Source organism: Stigmatopora nigra, unplaced genomic scaffold, assembly GCF_051989575.1.
Source record: "Stigmatopora nigra isolate UIUO_SnigA unplaced genomic scaffold, RoL_Snig_1.1 HiC_scaffold_25, whole genome shotgun sequence".
NCBI classification, from domain to species: domain Eukaryota; kingdom Metazoa; phylum Chordata; class Actinopteri; order Syngnathiformes; family Syngnathidae; genus Stigmatopora; species Stigmatopora nigra.
The window spans coordinates 3,419,218-3,435,124 of record NW_027551604.1 but is presented as its reverse complement, the minus strand read 5'-3'; the positions used below and the strand labels follow the sequence as shown (position 1 = coordinate 3,435,124).

The window sequence follows — 15,907 nt, the reverse complement described above, 5'->3', positions numbered from 1 at the left end:
CTTAAAAAAGAACTTTAAATGCCAGTAATGCATCAGAATACGAGCTTGACTGAGATGTGTGTTATAATAGAACATTATATTGTTGTGTTGAATGAACAATAAGAACAAATACAAATCAGTCGTATGATATGGTAATACACGATGTTGCAAACGAGACAATTTGTGCGTGTCCGTCATCATGAAATCAAAAACTAACGTTGGCCACGTCAGAGTGACTTACATTGATTTACGTATTCTAATGAACAAGGTAGGAGGGGGGCTATTTACATTTGATCTTTATTTTTTCTTGGGAGAAAGTTTATTCAAGTTTTCAACAGTCATATCACAGCTACTAAATAGAAATATACTAAATGCCAGTAGTATTTTAAAAGGAAAAAGCAGCGTTAATGAGTTTGCATGTCAATCATCGCGAGACTATGCTCGTAGGCGTGCGTAGCAACCATCGTTGTCTGGGTTCTTTGTCCCGCCTGCTTACGAGCGTAACGACATACAACCAATCGACTTTGACTTTTTGTTCGTTTCTCCAATAGGAACCATTGGCAGGGCGTGTATTTTTCCCCCGTCCTTGTGTGTTCCGTGTGGAAAGTTTACCGGCTCGGGTGCAAAGTTTCAGCCCGTCTGCAAACTGGAGCTCGGGCGATCGCTGGAACATGGTGTCGGCCTAATTCCTATACTAATAGTCTTTTGATCGGCGTGCATTTACCATTACGGGTTAACTGTAGTGTCTTTTTTTATTGTGGGTGGGGGATCGCATCATCTCTCGGGGAGTTATTTGGCGCGCGTCGTTAGCTCGGAATTCGGTCAAGCTAGCTAGCTCGGGCACGCCGATTTTTTTCGCCCCTTTATAAAGATCGAGAGCAAAATGGCTTGCGAGCCGAATCGAGTCCGGTTGCTATGCATGCTCTCGCTGACGTTTATCTTCTTCATCGTGGAAGTGGTGGTGAGTCGGATCACCGCATCCCTCTCGATGCTGTCGGACTCGTTTCACATGTTGTCGGACGTCATCGCCTTGATTGTGGCGTTAGTCGCGGTGCGCTTCGCTGAGAAGACCCAAGCGACCGACAAGAACACGTTTGGCTGGATCCGGGCCGAGGTGATGGGGGCGCTGGTCAACGCCGTCTTCCTCACGGCGCTTTGCTGCACCATCGTGTTGGAGGCGATCGAGCGCTACACCGTGCCCCACCAGATCGAGCGACCCCAAATTCTGGCCGGTGTTGGCTTCCTGGGGCTGCTCGTCAACCTTCTCGGCTTGTGCTTGTTCCACGGTCATGCCGGTGGGGGACACGGGCACTCCCACGGGGGGAAGAAGGCAAAAGGCAGCAGGTCTCACCGGGCCGGCAACGGAACTTCGGCGGAGACCAACAATTTGGTGGGCAACCACAGCGGTTGCGGGGATGCTTCTCAAACCACTGGTGAGCAAAATGCCTGATTCCTACCTTTCCTAAGATTTAAATGTGGTTATTTATAATATTAAATTATATATGTACAGTTGTGCATGTCTAATATTTTCTTATTTCATGGCTATAAATTAAGATGTTTTTATTCTGATTCTGAAAACAATGTTGCAATCAACACTTGAGTAATTCTAATTAGAATTACTTGTCCTTGATGTAAAAAAAATGGCATAAAATATGATTTAATTATATTTTCAGGCTTGAGGATTCTTTTCTATCTTTAATGTTTTCTTGGCCGTTCAGATCCGGTGAGCCATATTTCACCCACAAGCCTTATGTTTCCTAGCCCTGCTGAAGAGCATACTGGACAGTCAAATAGGCTGTCTCCCTCCCCTGTGGCAGCCAGCTCCGCACAATCTTCTTAGTCAGCAGTCAACATTGCACAATAGTGGAAACCATTTCCTATTAGCCTATTCAGTAACAAGTGGTCATGTGAAGATTAGACATCTAGTTTCTTTTAGGCGTGCCTTTTTTCCTCACTTGTTTGCACCATAATGGGTTAAGCCTCTCCAAAAGCCCGGGTTTCTTACTCTCACACTGTTTGGCCTTGACAGCGTTGATAAACAGAAATCGACCACGCCCCTTCTTTATACCCTCTGTAATAGTTACTGGACCATCCATCAGGGTAATAGTGACATCAATGGCCAAAAGCACATCATTAGCCCCTGATGAACGAGCGGCATTGTCTCAGCATTTGAATTAAATAGCTTTTTGTCCTTAAATACATACCCATGATTATTGATTGGGTGCTGCTCAATATAAATTGAGAGATAGTGAGATTAATTAAAACATACTTAGATTCACTACAATCACAAGTCCAAAAAAATGTTTGGGAATTAAATTAACTCAATCGTGACTTATTTCGCTGATTTCTGTTCTGTGCCAAGGTCAGGAGAGTTCAGATTCCAGTGTCCAAGTTCAGAATGAGGAGAATCTGATGGTGCTCAGCAGTGGGGAAGGTCTGTTCTATGGCCTCGCCACATCACTGAAAAAAAATATCTCGACCTGTTTTGTTTGTTCTGTGCCCCCCGAGAGAAAAACGTTTCCCAGCCTTGAACTATTAACCTAAATGACAATCCTGTTTTTATCCGCAGATCTCAGCCCGAAGGAAAGTTCGGAGATTCAGATCAACGGTGGCACCAGGTTTGAGGATATGGAGCACGAGCACCAATCATCCGCGCAGCTCAACATGCGCGGCGTCTTCCTCCACGTGCTGGGCGACGCACTGGGCTCCGTCATCGTGGTCATCAACGCGCTAATCTTCATCTTCGTCTGGAAGCCATGTGACCAAGACACAGATTGCATCAACCCCTGTGTAAAAGGCCACGACTCGGACCACTATCACAGGAACCACTCGCTGCTAGATCTGGGAGACCCCACAGTGGCCAGCATCAGGATGGCTGGCCCCTGCTGGGCACTTTATTTGGACCCTACGCTTTGCCTCATTATGGTCTGCATCATGCTGTACACCACATATCCGTTGCTGAAGGAGTCGGCCCTCATCTTGCTCCAGACGGTCCCCAAGCAGATTAATATACACCGGCTGAACGAGCGCCTGCTGAACCTGGACGGGGTCCTGGCCATCCACGAGCTGCACGTGTGGCAACTGGCGGGTAGCCGCATCATCGCCACGGCACACATCAAGTGTCACGACCCCACGTCCTACATGGAGGTGGCCAAGGGCATTAAGGACTTTTTCCACAATGAAGGCATCCACGCAACAACTATCCAGCCCGAGTTTGTCACCTTCAGTTCAGCATCCCAAGACAGCCTGTGCGAGCTCTCCTGCCGAACTCAGTGTGCTCCCAAGCTGTGCTGTGGCTCCGGCGACAAGTCCGCCAGCGAAAGGAAAACAGGCAGCGAATCCAGGTCCAACGACGACAGCCCGGAAATCCTCGCTTTGTCTCAGATTCAGCCCCAGGCGATCGTCACTTCGGAGGTGGAGTCATCTCTGTGAGAAAAGTGACAAGTGCTGTTGGTCCTTATTGACAAAATGGTTCAGGCGTTGCTCCCGAGTAAGCAATTGTTCAACCTCAGTCACTCTCAGTCAAAAGTGACTCATTGTTTAGTTTTAAATCGCCCCATTTGCCATATTTCATTTTCTCCCCGATTCACAAAATGAGGTCTGAGTGCGATTTTTATTGTTAAACGTTCCTCTTCAGATGACCAATGAGCTTGGTAGCAAGCCTCCGTTATAATAATTAGTCACAAACCAGACCACTCTCCATCGAATGCACTAATGACAAGATAATAATTAACAGATGTACGACATTTCAATTTGATTGTAACAGTGTTTTCCAACCTTCTTTAAGCTAAGGCACCTTAGAAAAAGAACATTAAATAGCAAAACCACCTGATGGTCTCCCACATCAAACTGCTTGGTAAACATTGCTTGAGAGGAGGGGTTCACATTAATTTGAATAACATAAATACATGTATAAAATCTGTCCGATGGCTGTAACCAAATTTCCAAGTCATGTAAACAGTAAATTTAAAAACAAATTGGGCTTCAAACCAAATAAGGTAGTGGGTCACTTTATAGTTGCCAATTAAAAATGGAAATATTGAACAGTAGCCAACACAGATTCTCATTGGTGACGACTGCCTTTGTAACTTTTTTCCACGGTGTTCCTCAGCCAAAGCTTAAAAATGTCCTCCCTCATGGCAGCTTCAATTCAGCCTGTGGACCTTTTTTGTGTGTATCCTCTTCCCCCTCCCGAGCTCTAAAAATTGAGTATTGTATTGCTTAATTAAATATTTAAGTTATTAGAAATAATCTATTTCTGTAGATGCTGCTTCTTTTTTCTCTTTAGCCCACCCATCTATGCGGGTAGTTAGATTTTTTTGGGCTTTTTGAAATAAGACGCTGGATAAACAACGTCTCTCTTAGCCTGCCTTGCGCTCACTGACGATAGCACCGTGTGTGATCAACGTAAACTGTGCAAAGACTTGGCCACATTCGTTAAAGATTGAATGCATCCTGTTGCTGAAAAACCTGCAATGTTGTTAGTAGGCTCCAATCGACGCCCAACCATTTTTGGGGGGCATTCTGCTGTCAAATGAGACCCGGTGCTTCGTTTTTACAATTCCGAGGTGCATTGTGCCAGAACTCTCTTCCACGCATACAAACCACTGTCAGAGTCACACATTGTACAGTTTGTCTGTCCACTGTTTTGGACAAACGAGCACTGAAGTCCTTTATAGTGGCCTTGAATTTTGTCTTTCCATGCGTTCTTCTGTTGTCACTTAAAAAGTGTACAATTAAGAATTCCACTCCTGATTGATGTTTATGCAATGTTGGCAAATGTGTTCCTTCATTTTTATAATGTTTAGTCACTTCTACATGGTGTCGTTGGGCACGTTTACGTGGCTTTATGTGAAAAATAAAGGTGTTTATTCTTTTAGATATGACATGTCAGCTGATGTTTTTTTATTCTGTTATCTACGGTTGCTGTCTGCTATGCCATCGTGAAATAAAAAATATATATGGCTGTTTGGTACAGTTGATGACTACAAATGTGTGCTTTTTTTGCATTTTCAACACTTTTCTATCCACTGTCCCACTACACAAGTTCAGATAAAACTTGCTTGATATAATAACTACCAGTTTTCACCAGACAGACAACCAATCACGCTCACACTCATACCTAGGGGCACTTTAGAGTGTTCAACCAGTCTACCATGCATGTTTTGGAGATATGGGAGACTACCAGAATACCAGCAGAGCATACAAACTCCACACAGTGAACTCTGCCCTGCAATCGAACCCTTGACCCCAGAACTGTGAGGCACTAGGCCTCCATTCACAAAAAAATCAAGTCACTTTTAGGGTGTTCCCTGCCTAGTGCTGCAGATATCTATTTAAAGTAATACAAGTATATCATATCACTTAAATCAGCTGGAATAGGCCCCAGCACCCCCTTTGTGAGGGTGAGTGGTTCAGAAAATTAGTCCTTTGGGGAAAATGGGAGGGATCTTGAATACCACGAGAAATCCATCACACAAAAAGAAACTTGTGATGTCACTGCCCTAAATTCAGCAAACTCATCTGATATTTATGTGCTTGAATAGGAACACAACACCCGTTACAAATGAGGCCCATGCCAGAAACAGCCGTGATTCCAGCTCTCATTTATCATCTGCTATGGTATGCATAGCTTCTGAACATACGACGGACAGCCAAGGGGGTCTTACATAACAGACCGGTGCAGAGGGAGGGTCTTGTAAAGCCAACATGCACACAGGGCTTTACCCTGCATTCCTGTGTACTGCTGGGATGCAGTTGTTGGAGCACAGTTCGCTGATTTCTGTGAACTCATGTTCATGCCAGGTGTTCTTTGAATGGATTTCACCTCAGAGCTAAAAGTCAGCAACATACAAATGAGTTCATGATGAATATAGTGAACCCTCACTTAGGCTATGTTAACCACTGTTAACTGTTCATATTCAACACTATAATAATCAAAATCCCCTACTATTGTACAAATTAGTCCCATCAATTTACCACCTCCTTTTCAATTATGTCTCTTGAGAGCAGACTGGAATGGTTGTAGTATTTAAAGTGAAACCCTTTGGAAAGTAGAATGATGGATTAAAAACTCCAGAGACGACAACCCTGTCCTCTCCCACACAGTCAAGGATTTTTTTTAATTTAATTTAATTTTTTTTTAATCTGACCTTATAGCAGCTCAGCGGCCTCCAACAAAGAGTTATCAGGTACGTAATGGGGATTTTAAGCCGGTTGGAATGTTAACTCCACCAGCGCCATCATTACAATTATGATGATGGGGATGACTAATCATTTAATGAACAGAAAGTGTCAGATGCTTTATATACTCATTGTCCAATTTGTAATATCAAACCAGTTTGGTTGGAAATTTAAAAAAATATGGCAAAAGATTTAGAGACTCTTAGACTAAAAAGTGTATTTTAACGCATAAGACAACGCCTAGTTTAAATCTCATTCATATAAAAAACTGTTTATGCACGCAGCCATTATGTCAATTATACTACCAGCATGCACGCACAACCTTTAGCCTGGGCTAAAAATCACATTTTGTCACATAGAAGATTCAGTTTCTCAATGCACTGCCTATCACTGTGTAAAAATCCAATAACAAGCTTTGCGTGTGGAACTTGACCCCTGTACACAAACGAAAACATTTTAAAAGCCCATGAAAGGGGGGAAAAAAAGATAAAATGCCGATGTGTTACAGCATGCATAGATATACTAAAACCAACGACCTAAGCAAAGTTTGAACCAAGGGTCACATGACCATGTCTGCAACTGCCCCTCACAATACATACAATGTATGAATAAAGAATCAAATATTTGAGACTTTACTTTTAAAAGTTATCCTTTTATAGTTATAAAATGTTGGAAAAGTGACTATCATTTTGATGAGAATGTATCATTTTATTTAGATTTAGTTTTTGCTCAGAATAGCCTTAAAGAGGCAAGCAAGTGTATAAAATAAAGGAGATGCATTCCATTAAAATGGATTTTGTCAAATTAATGAATTACCCACCATTGATGCCAATTAAGAAAACGTATATGTATACATATACACACGTAACTTGTCATAATTGGGAATAAAATAGGATGTGGGTTAATGTATCACTTTTTATGCTTAGACTTTGATCACAGGGGTGAGTGTGCATGCAACCAGCAATAATTAATACCCAATCGTCATAAAAGCTTCATCAAAGACAACAGATGGTCCAAAACGATGGTAGACACAAAGCGCACCTCCCTTTGACCACTTGTGATATAATCTGCATTCAAAGAAGATAAAAAGTTTTCTTTTTGTTCACATGGAGACATTTACTATGGGAGTTGTTATCAGGCAGCTTCGAAGCAGCAGAAGAGAGGATAAGTTAAATATTGTCAGCGTTGATCACATTAAGGAGGGATATAGTACTTGTCTGCGCTTACTTGATGACGATCGTTGGACGTGATTGTGATTCTTATCAATGTATTTTTACATACAGGGAGTTATATGGCTACACTGCCAATGACAATGTGTTGAACCTAAAATGTATTATACATATGATTAAAAATGTGTGCAATATTCAGAATGAAAACAGATTTTATTATTGGAAAAAAACAACATATTTAACAAAAACATCCCAAATTTCAACCACAAATAATGGAGGATAATCAATTTCAGTTAGCGTCTTCCCTGAGAAGGAAAAACAACAAGAAAGTAAGTTTGAGAACTCCCTCTGGGCGGCCTAAAAATACATGCTCAGGCATTCAGTGGTAGTCACATTATGGCTATGTACATACAGTTAGAGGATATGGCCTCAATGCTTTCTGACACGTGGTTATCGTCCGCATTCACCCCAAAATATTTCCTTCTCTTCTTCAAAAATAGACTGTATAATTTAGCGGATGAGATTATTAAGACGGGGCGTCTTATTTTTAAGGGTGCTGGAACATTCAAGTCAGTTGATGCAAGGGTTGTTGTGTATTGGATAACAAAGGGCTGACAGTGCAACAGGATTGAAACATAGAATCTAATCTACTCCATGAGTATCGGCATTGATTGAAATCAATCACACAAACACATTAGAGCTCTTAAGATTTAGATTAACAAGATCTCATATCTCCCAATTTGAATTGGACACATGACCTCATAATTTTTCTAATGATGTGTAACAGAAAGAAATTGTTATCCATGTGTTAACAGCATCTGAGCATGTCTGCTATTCTGAAGTGACAATTGAGTTGTGGCTTGAGTACACATTGCTTATAGGGCTTTTCTTTTGTCGGGGAGAAACTGGACAAAGGCCAATGAAAAGTGGATGTCAGCAGATCAGGGATTTTTCCCCCCTCTCTCTCTCTCTCTCTCTGTCTGTCTGTGCTCATGTGATCAGCCAAAACTTCATTCTGCATCAGCCCAGGCATGTTCGGCAAAATGTACCATGTCATGAAAATTGTAGGGGAGATTATGCAATAACATGTGAGCAGCGTTGCGTTGAAGTTTGCAATCTTTTGATGCCGTCAGTCCTAATTTCACATTTTCCTGTTGATCTTTTTTTATTTCTTTACATGTTAATACATTACAGTAGGAAATTAACTTATGTGTATACATTTGTCATTGTATAGTGCCATTGAAAATAATGTAGAGACAGATTTTGGTATATACTAACTATTATGTATATAGAAATTCACTTTCTTGCCCTGCCTATTGAACCTCAGTAAAGAATGTGAGTTTCTGAGAAAACCATTTGGTTTACTAGGTGAGGCACAATGTTTATTTGAGGAAACAAACAATGTTTGTTTTCAAATGTTGTCTTCCTCCACGAGGAAACTCCTTTGTTCTCCACTTGTGTCCATAATAACAACCTGAATTCTAAAAATAAATAATGATTTCAAACAACCATGTCATGGATAGTGCAAGTGCCTCTTAACAAAGATGAGGAAACACTACTCTCTAGTGGAAGTCTTAAGTTATTATACACTTAAGTGTCTTAACAAAGTATAGTGCAAATCTACAGGTAGTTCATTAATACTACCTGAAAGATTTCTCATTTATTTATGAACATTCTGTTTCATTTATGAGTTATTTGTTCCTATTTATTCTGTCACTGTCTATTGATGAGGTCTGGCTGCCATGTTATGAGAATAAAGTCATAATATTCTGCTTTTATAGTCAAAGTTTGACAGGTGAATATTTTGCAAATATGACCGAGTTCCCATGAGGACGGCACAACATACTTTTGAGACATTTATGGCTCTAGTCAAACCAAATAAGTAATGAAACAAAACAAAAGCAAAACATTACCAAGAGGTAAAATGGCATGGTTTCGTTTAATATCTCTTAGATACAGAAATGACTCTTTCTATATGATTTTAATGAATTTGTCTCTCCACCTGGCTTGCTTCTCTTCTTTTAATGAAACGTAGTATATAAGTACATCCATAATAATTGCTGATCATACCAAGTAGCGCATATTCTAAATGACTGGGGAACGGAATCACTTTAAAGGATTAGGGCTGCTCAATTGAGGTTTCCAATGAACAGCTTACCTTCCCATCTGTTACCTCCAAATGCAACCAAACATGCCTCCAAGCTGTGAGAATTGGTCTTAAACTTCACAATGGCCACCTCAGCAACCATCAAATTCCAATATGCTTGTCCAAATTTACCATATTATCCAGACTATCAGTCACCCACCTGTTATGTTGTTCTATATTTCACTACCTTAACATATGTCTGTTCTTGATTTATGATAAAATATAAAATGACATCCTAGAAATAAGACTTACACTCCAGTACAACAACATGTGTACAATATCTGATTTAAAAAAAATGCCCTTGTCTAAGCATGAATAACAGTTTCCAGTTATAGCCTGTTTTTTTCCAATCCTGTCTACTGCAGAATCTGATGTGATTCACTCGAGTTCACAGTTCATGCTGCAATGATGGGCTTCCAGCTCCCACCTACACACCAATCTAAATCTTAATGTTCCTCCTCATCGTGGCATTTCATAACACAGGAGGCTGAAATTGATTAGCTGCCGGAAATTCATTTGCATACATACACGTGACCTTGTCATGCATGATCAAGCCCTACATCTTCCTTTGAATTTGATTCCCCCTCTTTTTAAATCTGTCCTTTTTATCTGGCTCTTCATCACCCCCCTCTCATCGGGTGAAGCTTATTGTGGACAAACAGGCTTAGGCTGGTCACTATGGCAACAGCAGATGGCAAACACAAAAAAATAAAAGGACATAAGCACTTGTTCGACCTCCCGCTGGAGATGCTGGAGCCCCCAACCTGACGCAACAAGTAAAGGCAGGCCAGGGGGGCTCAAGGGAAGAGGAGGCGGGGGAGGCGGAGTGGCAGTGGAGAAGGAAAGAAGCAGAAAGGTCGAGATAATGAAGAGAGGGAGCTGGCTCGTCACAACCGCATCAGACTAAAGACTTGGTCTTTTTTGTTGGTGTGTGGAACAGGAACGAAACTTTTCAAGGGAATATAAAGGTAAGCAAATCTTGTCTTTTTCATTTAGCATTCAAGGATATACAAATTCAAACCAATTGTGAAGCTGTAAATAATGCTTGAGGATGTCATCATTCACATCGTGGTAATACCTCACAAATTGCATATGTTAAATCAGAATTTGGCATTCATATTTCAACAACCGAACTAAATAAAATGCAACCTCTTTAACAAATGGAGTGTATTTGATAAACCAATACAACATTGTATGATGTATGCAATTGGGCTATATTCATTGGGTGAAAGGATTAAACCCAGATTAATGCAAGGACAGTTACAAAACAATGCATGTGTGTGTGTGTGTGTGTGTGTGTGTATGTGTATGTGTGTGTGTGTGTGTATGTGTGTGTGTGTGTGTGTGTGTGTGTGTGTGTGTGCGCGTGTGTGTGTGTGTGTGTGTGTGTGTGTGTGTGTGTGTGTGTGTGTGTGTGTGTGTGTGTGTGTGTGTGTGTGTGTGTGTGTGTGTGTGTGTGTGTGTGTGTGTGTGTGTGTGTGTGTGTGTGTGTGTGTGTGTGTGTGTGTGGACAGATGCAGTAACCAAAAATTAAGAGCACTAGCTGTTATGTGATCATGACAGAAAGTAAAGCTCCATCAATGTCTTTTAATAATTCAACAAGAAATCCACATAGTTCTATTTTCAATAGCAAAATGTATAATAGTCTCAATGTATGCTGGTATATTCCTCATATTTTCGGAAAGAACGCTCGATGTGTGCAGTGAGTATTCATTATATTTTGCACAAACCAGTTGACATGCCTAAGTTTCAAGATGAACCCAAAATGAACAATAATTGCAGTTTTCTAATAAGGAGCTCAATGTCCAGTCACATAATGTATTTCCAAGGACATCCACTTCCTTTTCTGTAAGTCTTCCTGACTCACAGTATCTCTGTGGCAACAACTAATGAGCTCACTAAGCTCTGTAGCCACTTCTCTTTGAAAACAACCCGTTTGAAACCTGGCAATGCTAAAGTACTGCGAATCATTTGTTGGCTGTCACATCTTGACCACATGTGGTTAAAATGTGAATAGAATGATGAAGAGGGATGTTTGAATCTTCATTTGAGTTACGTACTAATGATTTGCATTAAGATAATTCCCATACAAATTAAGTTTGCATCTTAACTTTGAGGGACAACTACAGCCATAATTTCATGTTTATTGCGTCATGCATTGAATTGTATTGCATATAAATGTCCCCTAATAGACAAGTGTGCACTTGCATTTAGAATTGTAATTTGTTGCAAGTGATGTCCTTTTCTGACTCTCTTTCTCTCAGTAAGGTGGCAGGGGCCACGCCATGGCCTCCTGGTTCGGCTGGAGCGAGCCTCACCAGCGCATCCCACACAGGGAACCGGCCGAAGTGGTCACTGACACGCTGATGGTAGAGCTGAGCTGGCAAATGAAGGAGGCTGAGAGGTTGCATAGGGAGCGGGAGAGCGAGTACCGGCGCCTCAAGACAGGGGCGGACTACAGCTGGCTCGCCAGCGTGCCTCGTTCGTCATACAGTATCAGCACGGGGGAGAGGCTTGGCCTGGAAGACCTCTGCGCAAAGGTGCCGCCGTCCTGCTGTGGGCTGGTCATACTCAAGTAAGAGTAGCACAAAAATAATCTATTAAAAAAATGGTATGCATTATTATTTGGTCTTCCATGACGTCATGTTGTTGTCTGTTATTTTCATGACAAGCGACGGTACGTCAACCACTGAGATTGGGGATTAGAATCTAAAATCTCACCAGACTTGCTCAATAAAGAACAAGCCAAATGGATGTTAAATCTCATTAAATGTTATTGAACGCACTGATGTTGTTTTTGATCAAGTCTCAGGTGGCTTGTTAGTACCAGTGAGAGCAAGGTGCTAAAAGTATTTATTTTTGCAGAACGTGGTTATAAGAAATAAAAATCTTCTCGTGTAACACTTGGATTTTGCACAGGTTCCGCGATGCAATCCGAGCAAGCGAACCGGAGGTTCACGAGGTATCGGGCCTCTTCCGTTCCATCCTCGTGGAGACTGCGGAGCAACTAAAGGAGGAGGAAGAGGCCCAGCGTCTGGCTCGCCAGTGGAGCAACAAACGTGCCAAAAGCGTGTCACTGGTGAACTTCAGATCCCGTATTAAGATCAACCCTTTCGGGAGCGCTGTTGGCTTGGTGTCCACCGACGGTGCTCGCCTGAGTGACCTGAAGACAGTGTCCGAAGATGTGGAAAGAGGGACAGACAGAGATGAGAGAGTGTGGAGCATGCCGGATTTTAGATACAAAGGAACTAGTGGTGATAAACTTGTGTGATGTACACTCAAGTACAGGGAATTTACATTGAGTTGACTGGGAGTTGCTAAGATAAAATATATAAAATACATGACTCTTTGTAGTATCAAATGGAACAACAGTTTGAGTGGTTATTTAGGGAAAAAGTTGTATTTGAATTTTTTTAGATCAAAAACTCAAGCGAGCATAAGCATGATTGTATTACACACTCGAATTGCTTGACATTTAGGAGGCACTTAATTTTATGATTTGCTAAAATCTCTTCAATGTTTATTTTGAATATTCATCAGCCATCACTAAATGTAATACACAAGCGAACAAAACCTTTTCTCAAATAAGACCCGAATGCCTAAGTATTTCAAACTCGGCACATTATTCTATCGTATTAGTTGTTAAGTATAACATGATTTCCCATCCCCATCACTTAAGACCATGAGTCACCCTTTGCATTTGCTCTCATAGCACACAATAAGCCTACACAGAGTTCCTGCACTCAAGGTCATCCCTCTAAAAGCTTTACATCCGCTTTTCTACAGTTTATATACACGATCACATCCACTGCAAATGAATACAAATAAAGTATTGACAAAGCCATTAAACATTGGTTTGGTTTATTTTCATTTTGTCCCACAGCTCCATGAATGCATTGACATAAGAAGCAGCTATTTTTGTTTTACAGTCATGAACCGGACCACTGCTGAAATTGAAAGGGTGTTACAAAGGGGGCTTTCAAGTATAAGTAAAATATTGATGGTCACATTAATTATATAACAATAACTGTTCAACTGGTCAATACACACAGATGACAATTCTCAACTTGAGTCCAAAAGTAGTGATACGAGAATAAACTTGCTACAGAAATGTACATATGAACACTCAGCATTTCTTTAGGTGCAATCGCACTGAAAAGAAATGCAATTTTGAACATTAATGGTGCTTTTTTTTCTATATTGGACCTTTTGTTATCAGCAGTAGCAACAGTAAAGGCTATCTCTTAATGTCCTGTACATTTATCCTCTATATACTAATAATCGGGAGAAATGGAACCAATTTGACTTTCTTCATATAGGGGGGGATGAGAATCAAGATTGTCGTTGGAGATCAGGTTATGTGTAATTCACATTTAAATAAAAATACATGTTTAAAAAAAATGGTTACGATGTTAAAACTTGGCATGCGAGTCCAGGTATGGCACGCCATGATTCGACATCAAACTTTATTTACATTTCTTCTTTCGGGCAGCCCGCTTGCAGTTTCCTGAGGTTGTCTCCCCTTGTCCATTCGGGGGAATCACAAGGTGGAATTAAGGAACTCCAAAAGTTCGGCTCGATTTTTGTCCCGCTGTGGTAAAAACAGCAAAGGTGAATGACAATGCTTAAATAATAAAGTTCCTTCAAGAAGAGAGTGGAATGACCTGTTTATCTTTCTTGGACTTCTTTACTTTCATCTTTATTTTCTTGCCTGAAATCATGCTGTACTTGCTCCCTTTCGTCTTTTCCTTCAAGTACTGCGTAGAACAGAGAAAGTAATCTGTTACCATGAGCATGGATAGTTAAAAATGGCAGCCCACAAAAAAAGAGGGTTACATTTCCAGGTGAACCTTTAATACACAACAGTTAGAAGTGAAATGGGCTTAACCTTGGATATCTGAACAGGCCCAGCATTTTCTTCCCCGCCTTTGGATTTCTTCTCCTTTTTCCGTTTATGTCTCTTCTCTTTCTTCACCTTTTGCTGGGAATGGAAAATGATAGTTGACTTTTGGAATAGATGTGATCGAGGCATCCCTAACTAATACCTTTTTAGCTTTGTCCCTCTTCCCTTTCTTAGACCGCTTTCTGGACTTACTTCGGGAGTCTAAGGGTAAAATAATCAGTGGATGTGATTAATAACGGAGAGAACAATCAAAAACAAGCTTTTATTTTCACTCACCACTACTCCTGTAGCTACTACGACTGCTGCTGGATGAGTGCGACGAGCCCGATGAAGAAGACGACGACGATGAGGATGAAGCAGAGGATGAACTGGAGGATGAGGAGGAGGAGGAAGAGGAGGAAGAAGATCTGCTGCGGCTGCGTTTACGCTTCTTTTTTTCTCTACCTCCTAAAGCACAATTTTGGGGTTATTTTGACAGTGCTTTTGTTTTGGCTAATTAATGTATTCCTTTTAGTTAGAAAAATAAAAAATGGACCACCTCTGCTTTTGTCGTCTGTCCGAGAGCTGGAACTAGAAACTCTGCACTCTGCTTTTGTTGACTAGAAAGAAAGACGATGGATATTATTTAGACAAAATAACCTGAAAAAGAGATGTTATTTTGAAGTATAATGTTTTTCTTATATACTGCGTTTGCTGAGTGGGAACGTCTTTGAGATAGGCAAAAAATTGCTGATTTTTGGAACATTATATGTTATTATTTAGGGATCAGCCAAGTATTAATGCAAAAGTGACAACCCTAACGATTTTAACCCTAAACTTAACGGGGAGATCCGGACAAAAACATGCTGATCAGACCAATTTCTGCAAATTATTTTACTAGGTATGACCTCGGATGGCACGCATAATAACGCATTATTATGAAAACCATAAATTATTACGATTATCTGCTTATAGTCCAATGATTTGAGCCAAACTGGATATCTAAGCTAACACAACACTTCTTTTGCAAACGCTACGTGCATCTTGATCTTGAGAAATCAGAAGTGATCAGTACTTACCATGGCAACAGTGCAGTATGGTTACTACAAAACAATGCTTGACAACAACGCAACGTGCATATGTCTGTATTAAATAGGAGGGATGATCCGAAATTTAGCATTAACTGGCAACCACAGGCGACATATTGTATCCCAGAATGCATTTGGTGCTAGCTTCCCGTGCAAAGAGGAAATGGTATTTTGTTATTTTAATCCACTGATCATCATATTGGCGTTAATTCCTTTTCGATCTCGTACTCACAACGCCATCTGCTCTTTTTTTATGGTCCTTCATGATTTCTTTTGATCAACACACGGAAGATACACAGAGTTGGGATCCCAGGTAAGTGATCAATAGATTGTTTATTTGCAAGAGAAAGGATAATTTATAATTTGGAACTTTTTCCAGCAGATCAAAATTGGCGTTAATTCGAATATTAGTGCGTGCGTTTCAGTACCAATTTGAACCACAGGAGGGCAGCGATGAACA

General features: G+C 40.8%; 3 protein-coding genes across 4 annotated transcripts; 2 read left to right on the top strand and 1 right to left on the bottom strand.

Annotated features, from left to right (window-relative positions):
• The first annotated feature begins 250 nt into the window (after nucleotides 1-250).
• Nucleotides 251-4,956, top strand: slc30a1a (solute carrier family 30 member 1a). 2 transcript variants are annotated; one of them, XM_077711135.1, is made up of 3 exons: nucleotides 251-1,412; nucleotides 2,342-2,413; nucleotides 2,549-4,956. In XM_077711135.1, the coding sequence occupies exons 1-3, from the start codon at nucleotides 863-865 to the stop codon at nucleotides 3,409-3,411; spliced, it is 1,485 nt and encodes a 494-aa protein (XP_077567261.1). In that variant the 5' UTR covers nucleotides 251-862; the 3' UTR covers nucleotides 3,412-4,956. The 2 variants fall into 2 exon arrangements, with proteins under 2 accessions (XP_077567261.1, XP_077567262.1); XM_077711136.1 differs by lacking the exon at nucleotides 2,342-2,413 and having other exon boundaries at nucleotides 258-1,412.
• A 5,181-nt stretch (nucleotides 4,957-10,137) lies between these two features.
• rd3 (retinal degeneration 3, GUCY2D regulator) lies at nucleotides 10,138-13,326 on the top strand. Its single transcript, XM_077711361.1, has 3 exons — nucleotides 10,138-10,445; nucleotides 11,742-12,052; nucleotides 12,397-13,326. The coding sequence occupies exons 2-3, from the start codon at nucleotides 11,763-11,765 to the stop codon at nucleotides 12,746-12,748; spliced, it is 642 nt and encodes a 213-aa protein (XP_077567487.1). The 5' UTR covers nucleotides 10,138-10,445; nucleotides 11,742-11,762; the 3' UTR covers nucleotides 12,749-13,326.
• Nucleotides 13,322-15,607, bottom strand: LOC144192251 (uncharacterized). Its single transcript, XM_077711363.1, has 7 exons — nucleotides 15,439-15,607; nucleotides 14,919-14,979; nucleotides 14,657-14,827; nucleotides 14,523-14,581; nucleotides 14,366-14,458; nucleotides 14,142-14,234; nucleotides 13,322-14,068 (listed from the first exon to the last, which is right to left on the bottom strand). The coding sequence occupies exons 1-7, from the start codon at nucleotides 15,439-15,441 to the stop codon at nucleotides 14,018-14,020; spliced, it is 531 nt and encodes a 176-aa protein (XP_077567489.1). The 5' UTR covers nucleotides 15,442-15,607; the 3' UTR covers nucleotides 13,322-14,017.
• Nucleotides 15,608-15,907: the final 300 nt, after the last annotated feature.